The sequence below is a fragment of the Pteropus alecto genome, unplaced genomic scaffold, assembly GCF_000325575.1.
Source record: "Pteropus alecto unplaced genomic scaffold, ASM32557v1 scaffold215, whole genome shotgun sequence".
Taxonomy (NCBI): Eukaryota; Metazoa; Chordata; class Mammalia; order Chiroptera; family Pteropodidae; genus Pteropus; species Pteropus alecto.
The window spans coordinates 518,848-538,411 of record NW_006436287.1 but is presented as its reverse complement, the minus strand read 5'-3'; the positions used below and the strand labels follow the sequence as shown (position 1 = coordinate 538,411).

Below are 19,564 nucleotides of genomic sequence, written 5' to 3'. Positions count from 1 at the left end.
ATAGGTGAAGTTCTCCACACTGACCCCATTCACTTCTAAGAGTCGGGCCCCAGGGGGCACCCCTGCCCGCTCAGCTGCTCCTCCAGTACTCGGCACCAACCAGAAAGAACCCTGATGTTCTGCAAGCCAAAAAAAAAAAAAGTATTAGTCTGCTGGACACCTGAAGCAGGGCTGAGATCCCTCTCTTGACCTCCCTCCTGAACCTCTAAGCTTACTGTGGGTGACACTAAAGCCAAAGCCACCCTCATCTTTCACTATGTGGCACAGCCGTGGCCGGACCCCTGGGCCAAGAGTAGGACAGAGACGGGCACCATTCCCCCGCTGAACTCGGACCATATCATGCACATGCTTCGCCAAAACCATCAGCAACACCCGAGGACCACTGGCCCGGATACGGCGCACCACCTAAACAGAAGGCAAATCCGGTGAGGCTGGAGCCGGCCCCTCTTGCCAATGGAACCAACATTTTTCACCATGCGAATCAGCTCTCTGGATGCCTTCAGTAAACTATTCCAATCTGGACACCCTTAAATCCTGGGATGTGGGGGAGGTTGAGGCTTGGGTCCTGTCCCCATATACCTGGGGAGATGACCCCAGCTTCTCTCTCCCTGAGTTGCTATGGAACATTCTCCTATACCACGGGGAGTCTCAGCCCAACCTTACCACCTCAGAGTCTTCATGTTCCACGATATGGTTATTCACCCCCAGGATCCGGTCTCCTTCCCGAAGACCTTGGCGCTGGGCAGAGGTGCCTGGCTCCACCCTGCACACCGCATGCCTGGCCCTGCCCAGCTCCTGCTGTATGTGGAAGCCAAAACTCCTGCCCTTCTCTTTGCTTAGCAGACAGAATCGAGGCCGCTCCAAGCTCCAGAGATCTGGAGGGGGAGGTAGGCAGCACAAAAGGTGGAGGAGGAGGAATGTGGCCCAAGTACAAGTCAACTTGTGCCTGGCAGATCCTGCCCCCTTGATAGAGCACCATGTGGGTGTTGGGCAGTGGAGCCAAACACTGTGTGGGCAGAGTGGCTAGGATAGAAGGAAATGCCTGGCCCCCTCCTCTGCCCCACAGTTATTACCAACCAAGGCTGTTTTCAGAGGGAGACAGAGTGAGTGGTTACCAAGGAGATGGGAGTAGTGCATGGAACCCTGATGCCTCTGGGGAAGGGGAATGGTTGCCCAGGCAGTGAGGGAGTTACCAGAGGGGTCTTGGTCTTCAGCCAGGGACAGGACAGGATTATCAATGCCCAGCTTCGGGTTAAACTCAAACTTCCTGCAAGGAGGTCCCCAACTCTACTTGAGGTTCTAATTGCAGCTGAAGAGCTTCCTCACCCTCAAGTCCCTCCTCCCCTTGCCCCAACCATTCATAGTATACTACTTACAGAGTTAATGAGGACATGTCCTGGAGATCTGCTGGGCAAGGGGGTGAGGGGAAGAGAGGTGCATTATACCCCTCCCCAAACCCCTCTTCCATGGTCATTAACTCAAAGAACTTAGGGGAACCCACAAACTCAGGACTTACCCCTCTGTTTTGCTCCAAAAGGGTCTTCCCTTCCCCTTTCTTCCCCTCCCCCCAGGTCATGGGGCAGAAATCTGAGCATATCAGTACAGGGCGTGGACCAGGAAAACTAACATATCAACTCACCTCCTCTCCTGAATTCCAGTCTATTTGCATCAAGGCTCCAAGCCCTAAAACCTGGTCCTAAAACCTCAGCCTCCCAATCTGCCCTCTGACAGCCCTAAAGTTCCCTCCAGGGGATTTCTCCCGGCCTCCTACCTGTGGCTGACTCCATAGTTGGATCAAGGACTTAGTGCTCAGGATAGGGACAAGGTCCATCTAAACCAGCTGACCCTCCCACTTACGCCCCCACGTCCCGCCTCCTTGAAGACGCTGCCTTGGAAGCAGTGGGGTAATGGTTAACAGAGGAGAGTCTTAACCCTGGGGAAGCATGCATGTTCCTCCTGCCTCAATCCCTGGGCCCCAACTCCTCCGGAGACTCTGCTGCTGTCCCAGCGCCCCATATGTGCAGAGGAAAGTAGACTGTCCAAGCCTGGGCTAAGTACGTATGAACAGGGTGACAGAAGTCCTACAGCCCCGCATGGCAGACTCATACACCAGTATCTTCTTCATGGGTACCCCCAGCCCTCACTGTTTCTGAACCTAGTACCTAAGAACCACCTGTAACAAAAAGTGGTCAGTAGTTTAACCAGAATGACCAAGAAAGTACCCTTTCTTGAAAGCACCAGGCAAGGAAGAGGCCACAGTTAGGTGGAAGACACAGTTTTTTAATAGCACCAATTGGCACACATGCCTCTCAGGGCCACTGAGCATGGGTACCATTGTGGTAAGGGGAGCATGAGGCTGAGGAGCAAGTGGCTACGGGTCACTCAGGGTCCACAGAAAGCATAAAAGCAGGAGGTAGAAGCCCTCCGACACAACTAGACAGCGACACCCCTGGCAAGGCAGACTAAGAAGTGTACCCCCTGGTGGCACAGAGGCTCCTTGAGAAGAGAGAGAGGCAAGGTTGGTGGTGGTGCTACAGGGCAATTTGGCTACCAAAACGCCATATCCTCTGGTCCTTCTAGCCCAAGGGAAAGGAGACATGTTCCATGACCCTGGAAATTCCTGACTTGGGAGCACTGGCTGGACATGTTCCAGGAGGACCGCTGGCACAGCTGTGCCCATTCTTTTGCCTCCGGCCCCGAAGGGATCTTTCTAGAAGTAGCAGTACAAGCCAGGAGGCCACAGAGGGAAAGGGCTTGGGGCCAGGGGTCACACGGCTAGGTGCCTGCTGCCACTATCTCAGCTTCCAGAGCCTCCCAACTGTTCCAGGAGGGCCCTGACCTCGCCCTCCACTCGAAGCAGCTGGGCCTTGCGCCAAGGATTAAGGGTGGCTCCTCGGTTATCTTCCAGATCCCGCAGCAGTAGCTCAAGGTGGCGCTGGACCCGGCCCCGATCCCAGCTGCTGAGGTTCCGCTGGACTTCATTGAGAATCACCGACGAGTACTCGGACACTGCTGTCCCCTCTGTCAGCGATACCACTACTCGGGCACTGCCTTCAGCAGTGCTCCCCAAGTCTCGCAGGACCTGGCGGCCCTCTGAGCTCAGCTCATTGAAGTAGAGGCTAGCAGGAGAGAGAAGAGTAGGTGTCATTCAGCAAGGTTCTGAGAAGGAGGGGTAGAGGGTGGTGGGTGGACAAAGAGTGAGGGGGTTTCACAACTCAGACCCTGGCTATGGAATGTAATGGGGTGTGTCTGCAATAAGCCAAAGATGGAGGGTGGTGACCAATGGGAAACAGGGATGACACTAGAATTTAGTGGGACCGGGGACAGTAGGAGTGGGGGCCACCAGGACCATAGGAGAAAATGGTGGTAGAAAATCAGGGTAGGGTAAGGGCTAATCACAGAGGGTGGGTTGGCACAGAAGCAGGTTGACAAGCATCAAGTCAGAAGCCAGGAAGACAGGACAGGCCCAGGCCCGCCCCCTAGAGTAGAAAAAGCACAGTGGAGAGAGGGAAGGAAAACTGAGGCTGCAGAACAGAGCCAGGCTGGGGAAAGGCAATAACCAGCGAGTGACAAGACTCACTGCAGCAGCTCCAGAGAGGGATGCTCCCGGGCAGCCTTGGCCAGAGCCAGGGCCGCTGTGTCACCTGCGCCATTGTAGGCCACGTTCAGCTCCTGTAGCTGTTGGTTACGCTCCAGCTGGGCAGCCAGCAGCACCAGGCCCTCATCTCCAAGGCCCGTGTGTAGCAGGGACAGGTGTGTCAGAGAGGTGTTTCTCGCTAGCCCCTCTACCAGCAAGGCCACACCTGCTGCCGTCAGTGGATTGTTGGACAGCCTACGGCCACAAGCACCCCAATGTTACAAGGGCCCATGGCAGACACCCTGTGCTTGGGCCAAAAGGGTATACACAGCCTGGGGCAGAAACCAGCCTGGACTCAGAGAAATGTAGATCTAGGAGAAAAGGATGGAGGAATAGCAGTGTGGTACACTGCAGAGGGAAAATGGGGTGGAAGCTGGCTTCTCCTCTCATCTCTCTCCTTCCATTCTCCTTTATTGATTCCCTTCTCCTCTTCCTTTTCATTGTTACCATTTCCTTTCTTCCTCCTTGTCTCACCTCCTCCCCAGACCCTGACGCCCCATCCTTATCACCCTCCCTTATTCTCTCCTCATTCACCTCCCTTATTCTAACCAGAAAATGGGAACCCAGAAGTTTGAGTTCCAAGTAAACCAGTCAATACTTTAGGAGCATCTATTGAGTGCCCATCATTAGGGGTATCCTTGTGAGGTATAGGGAAAATCCTGGGAGGAGATCAGTGACACTGTTACCAGGCAACCAGGCTGGGTATTATTCCACCCCCAACTCTCCCCCAGGCTAATTTTAGCCACATGAGAGGCTTTCTTAGCACCTGTTGCTGGTAGCATCTCACCCCACCCCCCTCGCCCTACTGCTTGTACTGGACCTAGGGGCAGGACGGGACAAGACTCCTACCCCCTGTACTACACCATGGGTGGGCCTGTGCCAGGCATACTGAGTCAAGGGGCACATCCTTGACCTTAGCTGGCCATCAGAATGCCCAAAGCCTCCTTCCAGCCCACTCCCAGGGCACTCACCGCAGGGTGGTAATTTGGCACTGGTCATGCAGCAGCAGGTCTCGGAGGTCTCTGCAGGCCTCAGGGCCCAGGCTGTTGAGTTGCAAACTGGAGCAGAAGGTGCCAGAGGGGAGGTGAGAAACCAAGGAAGGAGTTCAGCATGGAGCTTGCCCACTCACTGGGCCCCTTTCTCACCATCCTGCTTCTTGCAGTCCACACTGCCCTCCCTTCTGTTGCTCTGTCACCTCCACCCATACTAGACTTCTCCATCCCACCCCTTGGTCTTTCCTCAGTACCTTTGGTTTCCCTAGCACCTTCTCTTCTCACCTCTTCACCTCCAACCCTCTCCTTTCTTCATGCCTGTGCATGAGGTCCTCACCCCAGCTTCCGGGCACGTAGGAAGACAGGCATGAGTGTGCGTATCCCAGCAGGGTCCAGCTGGCAGGAAGCCAAGTTCACTTCATCCAGAGCATGCCTTCCACTGCCCAGTACAGTTGCCACCACTGTGCATTTGAGGGGTGTCATGCGCACACCCGCCAGGTTGAGCTGGCGCAGGGAGCTGAGCACCTCAGCAGAAAAACGCTGATTCTGGAACTCGTAATGGAAGAAGAGGTGGTCAAGAAGCTCCGAGGGGGGCAGCACCTGCCGTCCCAGCTTGCCCAGCTTCTTCTTGATAGCCTGGGCATTCTCCAGGGCATCCAGGTTCTTGATGGGGCAGCCAAGCTGAGCCAGCACGGCTCGATTGTGAGCAGAGAGAAGCCCTCCCATGAACATGGGGAAAAGCTCAAACACCTCATCCTCAGGGGGTTCATCTGGGTGGCGCCGGGGGCCCTCCACACCCAGGATACTGGCACCCATCTGGTCCAAGACGTCATCATTGTAGTAATCCTCCTCTCGGAACATCTCCAGCACCATGGCCTGGGCCACCGCTTCACGGCTTTTACCCACCATGCGCCCAAACACTCGTGGAACCACCTGGGAAAGGAAGCAAGGGAAAGGCACCGCAGCTTCCCACGTGCCTGCTCAGCTTCACATGCCTGCTCAGCCTTCTCGGCTCAGCTTAAGGTACATGTTCCCCTACTGCTCCAGCCTTGTATTGTCTCTTGAACTCACAGCATGATTTATTTACTTCCCTGCTGCAACACCTTCTCTGGCTTGCCACTGCCTGTGCAAAATATAAAACTTCATAATTTGGCCCTGATTTGATCTTTTCAGAGTCATCCTTCAACACTTGTCTCATGAACTTCAGACATAAATTCTTTGTTTTTCCCAAACACCCCATACATTTTCAAGCCCAGGAGGTGGTGGGAAGGAATTAGCATATATTATTCAGTTAGTTTGGAACCAGGCTAGGTGTTATAAATACATCACCACCTTCACATCATTATCTGAACAATGATGACTGAATTCACTCCTACTAGTTCAAGACCCTGCAACATTTGGTCTCTGCCGACCACAGTGTCTTCACAGGCCTCTCATCCTCACTCTGCTTCTGTCCTTGCAGCTCGCTCCCTCTTTCTCTTTTATAACAGTGCCAAGGTTTCTCCTCCTTCAAAGCTGTATACTTTTCCTGAGGTGTTTAACTCCCAATTCTCCTCCTGGCTAATCCTCCAGGAATCAGACTAAATGCGATTCCTGCCCAGAGGCTTTCCTTATTCCGCCAACCCAGGTGCCACATTATACACTCAGCACCTGAAACTTTGCTTTCCAGGCATTTACCATACTTTTTAATTACAAAGTTAACCTGACATGTTTGTGTTCAGACTGTACCAACAAAAAGGCAGAAACCTGGGTTTTGTTGTTTTTTCCTCAAGATCTAACACACTGCCTGGCTCATAGCAGGCACTCAAATATTTGTTGAAGAAATGAATGTTTGGGAGGTTTGCAACATCATCGCCTGTCCTTGCAATGGTTCTAAAAAGAAAAGAGGGATCTCTTCCTCTGGCAGTAGGCCACGAGATTGTTTTGCGGTGCCTCCTCCAATGTTTGGTTTTGTTTTTTTCTTTTTATAGGTGAAGTTCCTGCTGTGGATGTTTTAGTGCCCCTCCCCCAACATTCATCTGGGGATGGAGTGAGAAAAATGTCACCCTGGGAAGATGCATCAATAGGAGCAGGAAGAAGTAGATGGGACCAGTCCTTGGCTAGGCAACCCTCCCTTGGAGAGGGCTTGGGAGTCCATGGTGCTAACAATTCTGGTACACTATCGAAGAATGGAGGGGCTTTCCGGATCCCATCAGGAGACCACAACCTCTCATTGCAATTCAGATAAGGCAAGCACATCCTCGAAGGGGTGGGGTGGCCTAAGCAATGGCCATTACCTCCCCGTCAGAGGCAATAGTGTGAGAAGGGGTGGGCTGCCTGAGCCTATTTTTATTTTTAACAATTAAATAGCACTTACTAGGTGCCAGGCCCTGAGGATGAATACATTTAATCCTCCTATTAGGCCAATGATTATTGATTCTATTATTATTCCTATTTAAGAGATAAGGAGCCTGAAATCCAGAGAGATTAAGCAACCTGTCCAAGGTCACACAGCTAGTTAAGTGGTAGAGCCTGGATTTGAACCCAGGTAGCTGCATCACTGAATCCTCATTCTTAACCCTTATGCTTTGCTACCTATGAAAAGGAAAACTTGTTGAAATTTTGCCAGCACCGACCATGGCTCTGCCTCCTCAAGACCAGTTGCTAAAACATTCCTAGAGAGGACAAGGGTTACCTAGCAAGGTGCCATAGCTTAACAGTAATATCCACAAAGTATCAGTAAAGTTTGGCACAAAAAGCACAGGATTCAGAATCATGAAACCTGGACTCAGATCCCAGCTATTCTATTTACTATCCAAGTGATCTTAGACAAGTTCCTTAGCCTCTGTGCGCCTCAGGTTCCTCATTTGTAAAAAGGATCATAATAGTATTTCATTTATAAGGCACCTGGCAGACATCAGCAGAGACTGGATCCTTCTTCTCCTTAAAAACTTAGCATAGCCACTCTGCTCATAGCAGTTCTCAGGCCTGTAATTTGGTTTCTGGAGTGGACCTGCACCCCAGACAGACTGTCCTAAGCCAATTACCAGTGCATTTATTCTCCTGGTATAAATTAATAAAATGGCATCTGCTTTATAAACCTGTCTCTGTTGATTCAGTTAGGATGAGTCATCACTCCCAGAGTCTAATCACCTCTAGGGGAACAGATACAATTGAGTGTCTGGACCTGCAAAGCAGAGGATGGACCCTGAACTATAGTGACTCCTGCCTCCTAGCAACAAAGACTAGGAGAGCTGCAAAAGAAAACCATATTAGGGTTGTAAGATTATTATTAAAGTCCCCAAACCCTCAAATTCACAGCATCCAAGCCTTCCCCAACCTTTTGGTTTCTCTCTCTCCCTTCCTCATACGCCAATCCTACTAAAATCCAGATTGCCCAAATCTAAAACCAGAACCAAGAAGAAGATTCACAGCTATGTATGAAGTAGTTTTCTTCTGGGAGAGGAGGAAGGGGTGAATGGGGAGCAGGAGGCTGATAGCCTGGGGTCCTGGGTTGTTACCTTAAGCAAGTTGAAGAGTAGAGGCAGGGCCCGCAGGGGCAGCAACTTGGCCACGATGCCCAGGACCAGGCTGACGTCCTCCCCGACACGGCCCACAAGCTCAGCCAATTCCTTGCCCACTTGCTGCAGAGTTGTCTTACGCAAACCTAACACAATGTAGAGGGCAGCCAGGTATTCCTGCATGGCAGGTACAGTGAACACAAAGGTGCCCAGGTGCCCCGGCTCCACGCATGGGGCTAGAAAAAATCTCAGGGCATCCCGGCGGAAGACATGTAGCAGCTGAAACTCCTCTTCTGTCCTGATGCCAGCTTCCAGGCAGCCATGGACATCCTCTTCAGAGAAGTAAGTCTTACGAGAAGATACCCCCTCATAGGCCAACTTACCCATGGTTCGGGCTGCATAGGCCATCAGGGACAACTTGGAGGGGTCAGTGCTGTCTAGCATCTCCCCACTGAAGTTTAGACGCAGGAAGCTGGTATAGATGCTTGTGAGGGTTTGGCCAGCTGGCGTGGGGGCATGCAGGAAGTGCAAGGTGGCACAGACAAGCCAACAATAAGAGGGCAGGAAGCAAGCAGCAGCGATCTGGTGGTGCCCTTCCAGGTTCCTAGAGAGCATCTCTACCAGGTTGTCACGCTGAGCTGGTGTGGCTGAAACACCTGCACCCCCAGCACTGTGCCCGCAGTCTGGCTGATTGAGGCGGAGCTGGAAATAGAGTTTCTGCAGGTTGGTATCAGAGAAGCCGCAGATCTCACCATAGCGGCCCACATACTTGCTGGGGATACGGCCAATGGCAGAGGGCCGGGTGGTCACCAGAATGCTGGCCTGGGAAGAACATGTTTGAGGGTTAAGAAAGACCTTGATATCCTGACTGCCTCACTCCCTACGGAGAACCTGAAGATTTAGTGTTCAAGGATGAAGATGATAAAAATTATAACTAACAATCACTAAGCACCTACTATGAGCCAAGTCACTGTGTCAAGCAGTTTGTATGCAGTTATCTCATTTGATCATTACAACTCAAGGAGAGAAAGAAACAGAAGCTTGGGGAAATTAGTGACTTGTTCAAAGACACACAGTTGGGAAGTGGAGGGGTCACGATTTGAACTAACCCAGGGCCTATACTCCTACCCAATAAACATGAGGGCCCAGGACACAAAAATCTTTAGGTGGCAAATCAGGGGCAGAGGTGGCAGGGAGAGGCAGGGGACAACCTACCTCAGGCAGCATGTATTTCCGCAGCAGATTGACTATAATCGCAGCTGGCACCTCTGGCTGTTCAGGGTTACTGCAAAGCCCTGTGCCTGCCAGCCGGAAGTCGAGATTGAGATGCTCCAAGCCATGGAGCACAAAGAGTAGGCGGGACCCAGTGGCGGCCATCAGGGGCAGAATCTCTTTCAGGGGCACGTAGCGCTGGGCCACAAGTTGGCACAAGGAGGCAGGGGCAGGGCCCAGGGATGACAGGTCCTCGCAGGAGAAGGGGATGAGCAGCTCGAAGGCTGGCAGCCGCCCATAACACCAGTCCAAGACCATCTTTCGCACCAGTGTGCTCTTGCCTGTGCCCACCGTCCCATACAGAACTACTGTCTGCACCCGGCGCCCACAGGCATCTGGGTCAAAGAGTTGAGACAGGGCCAGGGTAGGAAGCCTGGCTGGGGGCAATTGGTGTTCCAGGGCCAGCACCGAAGGTGGGCGAAGCAGCTCATCGGGGGTGCACTCACGGATCACAGGGTCCACATGGACTGTGTCTAGTGCAAAGGTCGGGCCAAACTGGCGCTCTTCCCTGGGAAGCCGACTGAACCACTCAGCCAGGTTCCGGCGATGCCGCTGTATGGCTTCTGGATGGGAAGGCAAAGATAATGGGTCAGGGAAAGGGGCCAGGAGATGTAAGAGCTTAGAGCCAGTCAGGGTAGTAGTAGGGTCAGGCTGCAGAGTCAAGACAGCACCAGGAGATGCTGGGGCCCAAAATGGTGCTAGGCACACAGGATTCCCTCAGAAAATATAGAGTGTCCAAAAGTTTGGAACCACTGAGGCAGAAAGTGGGGAACCATGGGATGAGTGATGCTGAGCCTGAGTCGACTGATTTCCCTGTTATATCTACGTGCAATCTTCGCTTGACTTCTAGACCCAGTGTTTTGATGGTAGGGATAGTAAATCTCTCCCAAGACTTTGTACACAGTACGTGTGCATTGCATGAGTGTTATAGGAAGGGATATATGGACATATTGATGATAGGGTGAAGGAGGGTGAGCCCATTGATGGGTGATGGCAGTGAGTCCTCTGTGGCTCCTTCTTCCTGCCTGCTTCTCCCCCCAGGACCCTCTCTCCATCCCACCTCCCACTGAGATCCCAGCCAGCCCCTCTCCCTAGGCTAACTGAAGAACCAATCTCTTTACCAGTTGCAGAGGTGCTCCAGAACAACTGTTTATGCCTCCCTGATGGGGGACCACTGCCCACTGAGCTTCCATGGTGGCGTAGAAAGGCCCTAGGAGCAAGGAGAAGGGATGAGCTGGGGCTTGGCTACAGGCTCAGATTCCAAGCCTCTCTGGATTGATGAACTTCTGGCTGAGATCCAGACCCAATCCTGAACACCCAAGTTGAGACTCTCTGATGCTTACATCCTTCTCAGGGACTAAGGTCTCATCCGTAGCCCTTCGGCCTTCCATCACTGCCTGTCTAGCACTCAGGCTGCTCACTGCCAGACCCCACCCACTTCCCATAGATCCTCCCACTGGCTGACAACTATGACTTATACTGTAGATGATGTAAGCCAACTTCCTCTTAAGCCTGGTAGTTGACTGTACCCTTCCCACTCCAGGAGACCAACCTCCCCCCCCAAGAGATCCAGCTCTCTCCAAGTCTTGATTCTTTTCAGGCTACTCTGCTGTGCTCAGATGTGTTCTAAGGTATGACACCAAGGTCTCACCTAGGGGGGCCCAGGGGACACTCCCCTTTAAGGGCCCAATTCCAGTGGATCAGGAAAGGGATGCGTTCATCTACAGAGAGAAAAGAGAAGAAACAGCATCCAGATCCCGTCCAGATTTCCTCATCAACACACAGATCCCATGTCTGCATCAAATTTTCCATTATTTGCTTTCATAGTATCATATACTGTCCCTTTGTAGCCATTATTATGCAATTTTATATTTTATGTGATTATTTTATTAACATTTATTTCCATTTCTCCCACCGTGAGTGCAGGATCACATTTGTTTTTATTCACAATTATATACTTAGAACTTAACTTAGCACAGGGTCTGGCACATAGCAGGCACTCCAAAAATATTTGTTGAATACAAAATGAAATCAGACCAGTGTTCCTGGACTTATATAGCTACAGGGACTCTTGAAAATCACCTAGTCTGACTTCCTTATTTTAGGATGGGAAAAAAAGTTCAGAGAGATAAGGTGACCTGCCCAAGGCCAACAGCTAGTGAATCATAGAGCTGAGACTAGCACATCAGGTGTCTGGATCCTTGCCCTCTTGGGAGGCACCATCTGGACTATGAAGAGGAAGGGAAAGGTAGAAACAGAAACTCCTGCTTCCCGCTTACCTGATGGCTGGAGTGCTCTTCCCAGACCAGGGCCCCAAAAGGCCCTGGGCAAAGGGCGGCTCCACCTCATGGTAGGAGAGAAGGTCAGAGCCCAGGGGACATAACACACCACCTTCTATCCTGTTCCTCTGAAAGAAGAATGGTATAAATGGACCACACACACCCAAACACTTCCCCACACCTACCTTCCTATGCAAGGCTCTCCTCGGGAGAGCATCAGACTTTCCTTAAGTCAGCAATGCCAAAGCCCTGGCTTGGCCTTCAGATCGCCTCCTCTCCTATATCCCCCATCTGAATGATCCCCGACCTGAGTATGTGGGCCGCTATGGTAAGATCTGCGGCTTATCTGATACCAACCTATTACCTATTGCCTCTCCCCTGAGGCTTTGGGAAACTTTTCTCCTGAGTTCCAGCCTAGAGTACTCCTTTACCTAGGTATCCTTTTTTTTTTGTTTGGCTGCCAGAAAGCTCAGATGAGTCCTACGTTCATTTTCAGTGGCTTTCTGGAGCCAACATCTTCCAGTAATAATTATCCACTCTCCTTTGCTTTTTTTCCCTAGCTATCAGGTCCTTTTAGCTGAGTTTTAACAGTTTTATCATTTTAGTTTCTCTGTGACTTTTATGTAAGCTGCCTTTGAGGCAGGCATAAGTAATAAATAAATGAATGGACTTCCTACTTGATATATGGATATCCTGCCTTGGTTTCAAGCTTTTCACATGTAAAACTGAACTCACCATTCCCCTCCCCTTTTAGTTACTTCACTGCAATCTTCCCAATCACAGGATTAGAAATCTGACTTTTGTCTTCAATCCTTCCTCCCTCCTTCACAGTTGGAACAGTCCTACAGATTCCTCCTGTCTGTGCTTTGGCAGCCTGTTCCTATTGCATTGTCCCTGCTGTCCCTGTGCTCATACCCTCTGCGGACTTCCGGGGACTCTCTTCTCCTCACTGGTCTCTGTCTTCAGTCTTATCCCATTCCAATCCTTCATTTAAGCCACCAATCACCTCCCTAAAGTCCTAGGTTACATGTACAGTCCAAACATCTGGCTCACACGAGCTAATTTTTATGAGTTTGCCCTGACCCACATCTCATTAGTCAGGCTCACTGAATTCTTGCTCGGTTTCCTAACTTTGTTCCTATGCTTTATTCAGATTGGAATGACCATTCTTCCCTGTGAAAGAATCATACCCAACCTCCTAAGACCCTGCTCTAAGGTCCTCTCTCCTGGGAAGTCTTTCCTGATCTCTCTGAGCTCCCTTTAGTGAAGTGTGCTACTTGGCACCTGGTCTCTAGAGATGTGGCTCCTTACTGGGCAGGGCATACTTAGGGAGAACTGGGTCTGCTGGGCTCACCTGCTAGCAGGGCCAACCAGTGAAAGGGCAAGCTGGCACTCTGAGCAGGAGTCCCAAGGACTGGAGGATTAAGAGAGAGCCCTGGAAAGCTGATGAAGCTTGGGGAAACCAGCTCAGTGCAATTAAATCATATCCAGGGCCACTAGCCCAAGAAAGGACTCACGGAGGGAATGGGGTGGTGGTGAGGCCAACGCTTCCAAGATCACCCCAGGTCAACGCGGCAGTAAAAAAGAAGGCACAGCAGGAAAAGTACAAGGGCTGTGCTCCCACAAGCCCAGTGCTCCTCCCCCCAAACTAAGTCCCAAACAGCTCTTCTAGTTCCAGTTGGCTTCAGAACCCACGGGGGAGCGTGCCAGAAAGCCCACCACTCAGCGCACCAGCTGCGTCCTACTCGTCCGGGTCGCGAACTCCCCGCCTTACTTGCGTAGCACCGCTCCACCCCCCAACCTCCGCCCCGCCGCGTCCCGGCCCTGCCAGGCTCCGCGCTGCAGTCCCGCCCAGGGCGAGGGGAGATCCAGCTGACTAGGCTTTTTTACCCAAGGCTGCCCAGGCCCAGGAGTCGGTTGACTGCCGGCGTCTCCCGCTTGCTCCCAGAGGCCCCAGCGCGGCGCTTCTTGCCTGCCCGCCCTGGCATCCGGCCCCGGCAGCGGGTACGGGAGAGAACGAACCCAGGCGCTCGGGGTCCTCGGGGTCCTGGGAGAAGGGGGACAGAGAGAGGGGCCGAGTGCCCGGGAGAGCAGGCTCGGGGCGGAGACTTACTTCTTCCCCATCTGTTCCTGCGTCGCTCCCGCCTTCCGTGAGTACAGCGTTCAATCCCGGCGGGCCCCGCCTCTAGGACTGCCCTCTGCAGGTTACCAAACGCCAGTCCTTTCCAATTACCTCACTGACCACCTCTCAGTCGAGAGTTGTTGTAATGCCCATTTTACAGAAGGAGGAACTGCAGTTTGGAAAGGTGAAGCGACTCGAGCAGGATGATCCAATTTGGAAGCGACAGAGCCAGAACTGGAATCCCGGGCCTGGATCTTCCTACCTCACCCCTGGGCTTCCCTGAGGCACCTACCCATTCCCAGATTATTATTCCCTCTGCTTGCCTCTTTAACTCCTCAGCCAACCTCCTGGCAGAGATCTGAGTCAGGGCCTTCTTGGGTCCTTTCTTCTGTACCTGGCTCTCTTCAGACTCCAGACCTCTGTGTACAGCTTCTGGTCACTTCTTTAGTCAAGGAAGCAGAAAGAATGGGGCCTGAGAAACAGTTCCCACCCCAACCTGCTCTTCTTGTCTGGTGCTCAATCAGGGCCTAGCCCTGGGCTTCCTGGTCCTCAAAGCCTCCACCCCCATCCCTCTGCTTCCAATGTAGCTGATGGAGGAGCCACCCACCACCCACAGCCAGGGCATGCCTCCACATGCAAACATGGTGTGCAATGTGCACTGAACAGAGCTGTGCAACAGGGAACGCATAGAGTTCCACCGGGTTGGGAAGAGGGCTATGTGATCTCTACTCTCCAACCAAACTGAAGACTGTTGATATGTCATTTATACATTTGTTCATTCACTGAACACATGGTATTGGGGTACTACTGAACAACTAGAACAAGGCATTCAGGAACCAGCCCATAGCAGCTCCCCTCCACGAGGCCCAAATGATAGTACTTCAGAGACAGAAGGCTTAGGAGAACCTGGGAGAGGAAGTTACTAACTGCCTCTGGCAGAAGAGGTAACATTTGAACTGGATCATAAAAAATAAGTTAGGGAAGAGAAGGGCATTCCAAGCAGCAAGGAAAATGGCAAATTTGCCTTTCAAGAGAAGTTCTGAAGGGGGAGTAGAAAGGAATTGGGGGAAGTAGAGCAACCCTATGAATATGGTCTCAGGGGTGACCAGAGGCCCATTTTGGGCCTGAGGTCTCATTTAGCTTCACTTTACTTATCTAGTCATGAGAAGCAGACAAGCCCCCAGCTGCAGTTACTGGGCACAGCTCAGAGCAAGCTGTTCCCCTCCCCCAACTCTTAGCCGTTATGACAGTCTTGTAGGCTTTATTAATAACATTTAATTTGACTAGCCTCTTGCAGACTGAAGTACTGTGAGTCATGCTGTGAGCATGTGTTCTATCATCTGACCTCAAGATAGGATGCCAGGTGCTGTACAGCCATCACATGGAGAATAGTCTTGGTCATTTCTGCTCTTCAACACCTTGCACAGGCTCTGATACAGAGGTGGCTACATTTAAGATGATCTCCAAGTCCAGGAAGGTTGGTACTCAAGGTAAATGGGTCCATTTCAAAACCTGCCTGGTTGGGCAGGAAGTATTTATACCCCACCTGTGCAGGTTGCTGGCACTAGTGGGACAAATTACAGGTGCTTCATAGTGGCGAAAGCACCATATCTTGAGAGTTTGCTCAAGTCACTTATCCAAGCCTTGGGTTTCTTTCTCTGTAAAAGGACAAAATGATAATACTCATCCTAGTAGCCTCTTGGGGTTGCTGTAAGAATCAAAAGAGCTTTCTTCGAAAATATGTGAGTCACTCTACAACTATTCTCTGTGCCTGAATGGCCTTTGCTGGCTCCAGATTAGCTGTTCATTTCCTTAGTTCCCAGGGGAACTTACAAATGTGTGAATTTATAAATGTTTTAGTCTTCCAGGAGTGTTTGCATTTTAAAAGAGAAAGAGTAAAGATGAAGAGTCTTAAGAATTTTGTGCCACCATAAGGAGCCATATACTGGCATTACTGCTGGGAGAAGATGGCACCCAGAATGCCCCCTAAAGCTAGCTAGAATCTCAGGAGTTAGACTTCTTTCCATTTCCTACTCCTACTCCCAACCCCCATAAGAAACAAACTCAGCTCATCTCCAGAAAAGCACCTAATCAGAGAATGGACTCAAATCTAGTTTGGAGCGCTTAGCTCCACACATGGCACAATTAAAGTGTTCCAGGCAGCTGACAAGGTTGACACCAGTCCCTTTCTTCAGTCCCTGGGCTTCAGGATCAGAACAGAAGAGGATGAGACAATATGCTGCTTCTTGGGTCCCTCAAGGACTTCTGAACAATTGCCTACTCTAAACCTCAGGCTACCAGACCTATCTGCAGTCCTGGTGGCTGATGGCTTGGCCCTGATAAATGTGGCCCAATAGGTAAGAAGAGAGAAAGAGAAGAGGAAAGCTCGGGTGAGTCAGTGAGTTCCCTGCCACTCTCGACCTAGAGCTTAGGTTGCAGGGGTTTTCCTACTTCTCATTGCCCTTCAGGACTGCTAACCCCAGCCCTCACCCACCTCCTCATAGGCACAATCAGGGCTCAGTGAGTTCTGAAGAGAAAGTCATGTATCACTCCCTTAAGAACACGCCCATAAACAGTGCAGATCCACCTGCAGATCCACCATAAACAGTGTCATTGGCAAATATCAAGAATGAAGAGTCTGAGGGCAGAAGACCTGATTCCCAGGCCTGGTTCTACCTCTATTAGGTAAGGGTCCTTGGACAAGTGACTTAACCCAAGTCTCAATTCTCTCATCTGCAAAGTAGGTTGTCATGAGGGATAATGCAGGGTTGACATGAGACTTTCTTGAGATAATAAACATGAAGTATTTGTAAGATGTAAAGCATAATACAGATATTTCATAAAATACACATTCAGTAACTTGACATATACCTAGGACTTACCCTCCCCTACCACAGGCTCCCTAAAGCTCACAGACTTTTTGCCAAGTGCTTTGAAGACCCCCTCACAGCCCACGGTGCCAACTGCCAGACCCATACACTTTTACACACTGTATACTGTATAAATATAGGTTTTATTAATAATGGGTGAAATCCCACAAATACAACTGGCATCTCTGTGTGATGGCGAGAATCCATGGCAGGGAAAGGGAAAGTAGAGAGGTATGCACCCAGGAATAAGGATTGAAAAGAGCCCTGGGGGAAGGAAAAATCAGAAGTAGAATGAGCCTGGACCCACTAGGAAAGCCAGACATGCTCCAGGTACGTCTGTCACCCTGACGGCCAGGGCATGCTGCCTAGGGAATACCCATGGGCCACCTTGGCTGATGAGAAGAGGGTAGAGAGACATGGACAGGAGTTTGAATGAGCAGCAAGTGGCTGGGGAAGGGGTGGAGGAGTAAGAATGCCAGCTTGACGCACGAAAGAAGGGCCATGGGGTTGCAGTGGCCAAGGCCAACTTATGCCTATGCTTGTGCTTGTGTTAGGTCCTGAACTCCAGGGAGCTAGTGTCTTGTGCCATCCCTTGTTGGTAGGGAGGGAAGACTGCGGGGTAGACATCTGCAGATTCAGAAGATGCCCTGGGCAGCACCAGCCTCATCCTTACAGTCAAAGCAGGACCCCCAGGAGGAGGTTAGCACTGCCCTCCCCGCAGCATCCACCACCACCACCACCACCACCACCACCATCATCACCATCACCATCACCACACCACTATCACTCTTCCTCTGAGCCATAGGGGACAGTGAGGGTATGTAGGGCTAAGATTGCCTGTTCGCATGTATGTGCCTATAACTTTGGAGAAGGAAGGAAGCACTGGAGGACCGTGAGGCAAGAGCAGTGAGAAAGGAGGCTTGGGTCTTCTCCCACTCACTCCCTAGAATAAAGTGCATTCTCTACTTCCAGTGGCAGATGGGAGAGAAACACAGACATTATTGCAGAGGCGCTACCAGGCCCTACCCCTACCAAAGGTGATGGGAAAGAGGAAGCAGCATCCTATGGCCCCAGGCCTCTCCAATCCCCAGGATTGGGAAGGAATGACCCAGACAGAAAACCCAGCTTCTGTCCCTGTAGACTGTCCAAATCAGCCAGGGTCTGGAAATGGGGAGTGGGGAGAAGGAGGGAGAGACTTCCAGAGTCCTTCCCTGCTCCATTCCAACGTCCAAATGGGACTTCCAGGGGACCCCACCAGGGCCCAGCCCTGGAACTCCAACCTTGTAACAACTCAATTTACAAACACTTGTGTGGTGAGGACCCCCGGGTTGGGCCACTTTGGTCAGTTATAAGTGGGGGCCTGGGGAGCCTGAGGCTCCTATGCAGACAACAGAGGAGGGTGCCAAGGGCAGGAAGAAGGGTGGTAGCCTCCTAGTGGTCTTTGCATGCAGATGTTGGAGAGAGAAGGGGGGAAACTACAAACCATATCAACTTGAGAAGACTCCTGAGCACAGCAAGAAGGGCTGGAGCCCCCACTCCCAGCGCTGCGGCTGGGAGCACAGTCCAACAGCCAGCTTGTAGAGGACGGCTGTGCCAGCAACCAGTACCCAAGTCTACAAGGTTAAAACAGTCCCCAAGGGCTGGGGGCTTCCTGCTGTGGGGGTTGGGGTGCAGGCCAGAGCAAGGCTCTATCTCTCCGACTTGACCCGATACCGGAGCACAAGGTATGCCAGCAGCCTCAGGGCCAGGAAAAAGATGCCCAAGACCAGGAAGTCCATGTAGAGCTTAGCATCCTCCACATCCAGTGCTCGGAGGATACTCTGTGGCTCCCGGAAAGGGCATCGCTCCTCCGAGCAGGTCAGGTCTCCTCGTTCCATGCCGTAGATAGTCAGAATCACACCTTCAAAGCCATACCTAGGCAAGCAGGAGCATCAGAGCAGGATATAGAGTAGGGTCACTGCTCCCTAAGCAAACTGCCAGAGCCCAGATGCAACTTTCTCATCCTTGGGGCATGGCCTCCTACAAGAAGGAGCAGGGGCAGATGCACTAACCTGACATAGGAGAGGTAGGAGCTCCATTGCAGGTAAGTGGGGATAGTCTTGAAGCTGACAAAGAAACCGGAGAACAAGAGGACAGGGATGGCGGTAACTGGGCCCACAAACGTGGCCACCTGGAGGGGAGGCAAGGGGACCAGGCCATCACAAGGGTGACTAGGACAGACCCAGGACTGGAGTGGCCCCAGAGTTTCCTGTAGATCTCTCCCACTCCTTATGTCATCCCTGCTTCCTCCCCTCTCAAGGGTCTCCACCTGTCAGCCTTCCCACCTGTAGAGAGTTGGAGGCAGCTCCAATCAGCAGCCCCAAAGACTGGGCCACCAAGGCTGTGGCAGTGGCCAGGGCTGAGAAGAGCAGGAAGCGGCTGGTCTCGGCTGGCTGGCCTGTCATCCAGTATACAATGCTGCAGTATACCACCGGGCACACCACCTGGAGAGTGCCATAGGGCTAGGCAGTGGGCTGTAAGCCAGAGGCCCAGCAACCAAGACCCTCCACTCTACCTGGGCAGGAGCATGTACAGCAGCTACTCCTAGAGTGCCCATGCTTAGTCCTGCCTCCACACTCTTGTTCATGCTGCCCCCACCTCAGGTTCATATGTCCCCTTCTTCCTGGGCCATCTGAACCTCATTCATCTTCCAGTCTCACTTCTTTCATTAGGCCCACTCCAATCAGTTCAAGTATGGTGACTTCTCCATCCTCTGAGCTCCTGAAGTCCTTCCCATCTGGACCAGCTTATTCCTTGTATTGTTAATTAACTCTACAGATGAGTTTTGTCCCTCTATGAGCTATCAACTCCTGGAGGGCAGGGAGCAAGCCTACTGCATACAGTCATGCAGGT

At 51.8% G+C, this 19,564-nt stretch overlaps 3 protein-coding genes across 5 annotated transcripts in view; all 3 read right to left on the bottom strand.

The window, feature by feature from the left end:
• The window catches only part of PDZD3 (PDZ domain containing 3), a 5,939-nt gene extending 2,982 nt beyond the window's left edge, over positions 1–2,957 (bottom strand). The window contains exons 1-6 of the mRNA XM_015589949.2: positions 2,840–2,957; positions 1,377–1,404; positions 1,194–1,267; positions 664–875; positions 216–405; positions 1–119 (exon numbers count right to left, since the gene is read on the bottom strand). The exon at positions 1–119 is cut by the window's left edge and continues 7 nt beyond it. Coding sequence (XP_015445435.1) covers positions 1–119; positions 216–405; positions 664–875; positions 1,194–1,267; positions 1,377–1,393 — 612 coding nt within the window. The 5' untranslated portion in view covers positions 1,394–1,404; positions 2,840–2,957. The remainder of the gene's footprint in view (positions 120–215; positions 406–663; positions 876–1,193; positions 1,268–1,376; positions 1,405–2,839) is intronic.
• Positions 2,260–16,485, bottom strand: NLRX1 (NLR family member X1). 2 transcript variants are annotated; one of them, XM_006912608.3, is made up of 10 exons: positions 13,571–16,485; positions 11,681–11,808; positions 11,053–11,122; positions 10,523–10,611; positions 9,345–9,964; positions 8,130–8,951; positions 4,967–5,562; positions 4,609–4,695; positions 3,581–3,832; positions 2,260–3,119 (listed from the first exon to the last, which is right to left on the bottom strand). In XM_006912608.3, the coding sequence occupies exons 2-10, from the start codon at positions 11,748–11,750 to the stop codon at positions 2,798–2,800; spliced, it is 2,928 nt and encodes a 975-aa protein (XP_006912670.1). In that variant the 5' UTR covers positions 11,751–11,808; positions 13,571–16,485; the 3' UTR covers positions 2,260–2,797. The 2 variants fall into 2 exon arrangements, with proteins under 2 accessions (XP_006912670.1, XP_015445434.1); XM_015589948.2 differs by having other exon boundaries at positions 2,967–3,119; positions 3,645–3,832; positions 13,571–16,484.
• Positions 16,486–16,796: 311 nt separating this feature from the next.
• Positions 16,797–19,564, bottom strand: part of ABCG4 (ATP binding cassette subfamily G member 4) — a 13,890-nt gene continuing 11,122 nt past the window's right edge. For both annotated transcript variants that reach the window (XM_025047324.1, XM_015589937.2), the window contains 3 exons: positions 18,997–19,155; positions 18,724–18,842; positions 16,797–18,586 (listed from right to left, as the gene is read on the bottom strand). In XM_025047324.1, coding sequence (XP_024903092.1) covers positions 18,361–18,586; positions 18,724–18,842; positions 18,997–19,155 — 504 coding nt within the window. In that variant the 3' untranslated portion in view covers positions 16,797–18,360. The remainder of the gene's footprint in view (positions 18,587–18,723; positions 18,843–18,996; positions 19,156–19,564) is intronic.

What these genes read in the sequence shown, in the direction of transcription:
- NLRX1 (XM_006912608.3), bottom strand. Translation starts at nt 11,750, where the DNA reads ATGAGGTGGAGCCGCCCTTTGCCCAGGGCCTTTTGGGGCCCTGGTCTG. An exon ending in TACTCTTCAACTTGCTTAAG is followed by an intron (nt 5,563 to 8,129) that starts GTAACAACCCAG and finishes TTCCTTTCCCAG; the next exon opens with GTGGTTCCACGAGTGTTTGG. An exon ending in CTACGTGCCCGGAAGCTGGG is followed by an intron (nt 4,696 to 4,966) that starts GTGAGGACCTCA and finishes CTTCTGCTCCAG; the next exon opens with TTTGCAACTCAACAGCCTGG.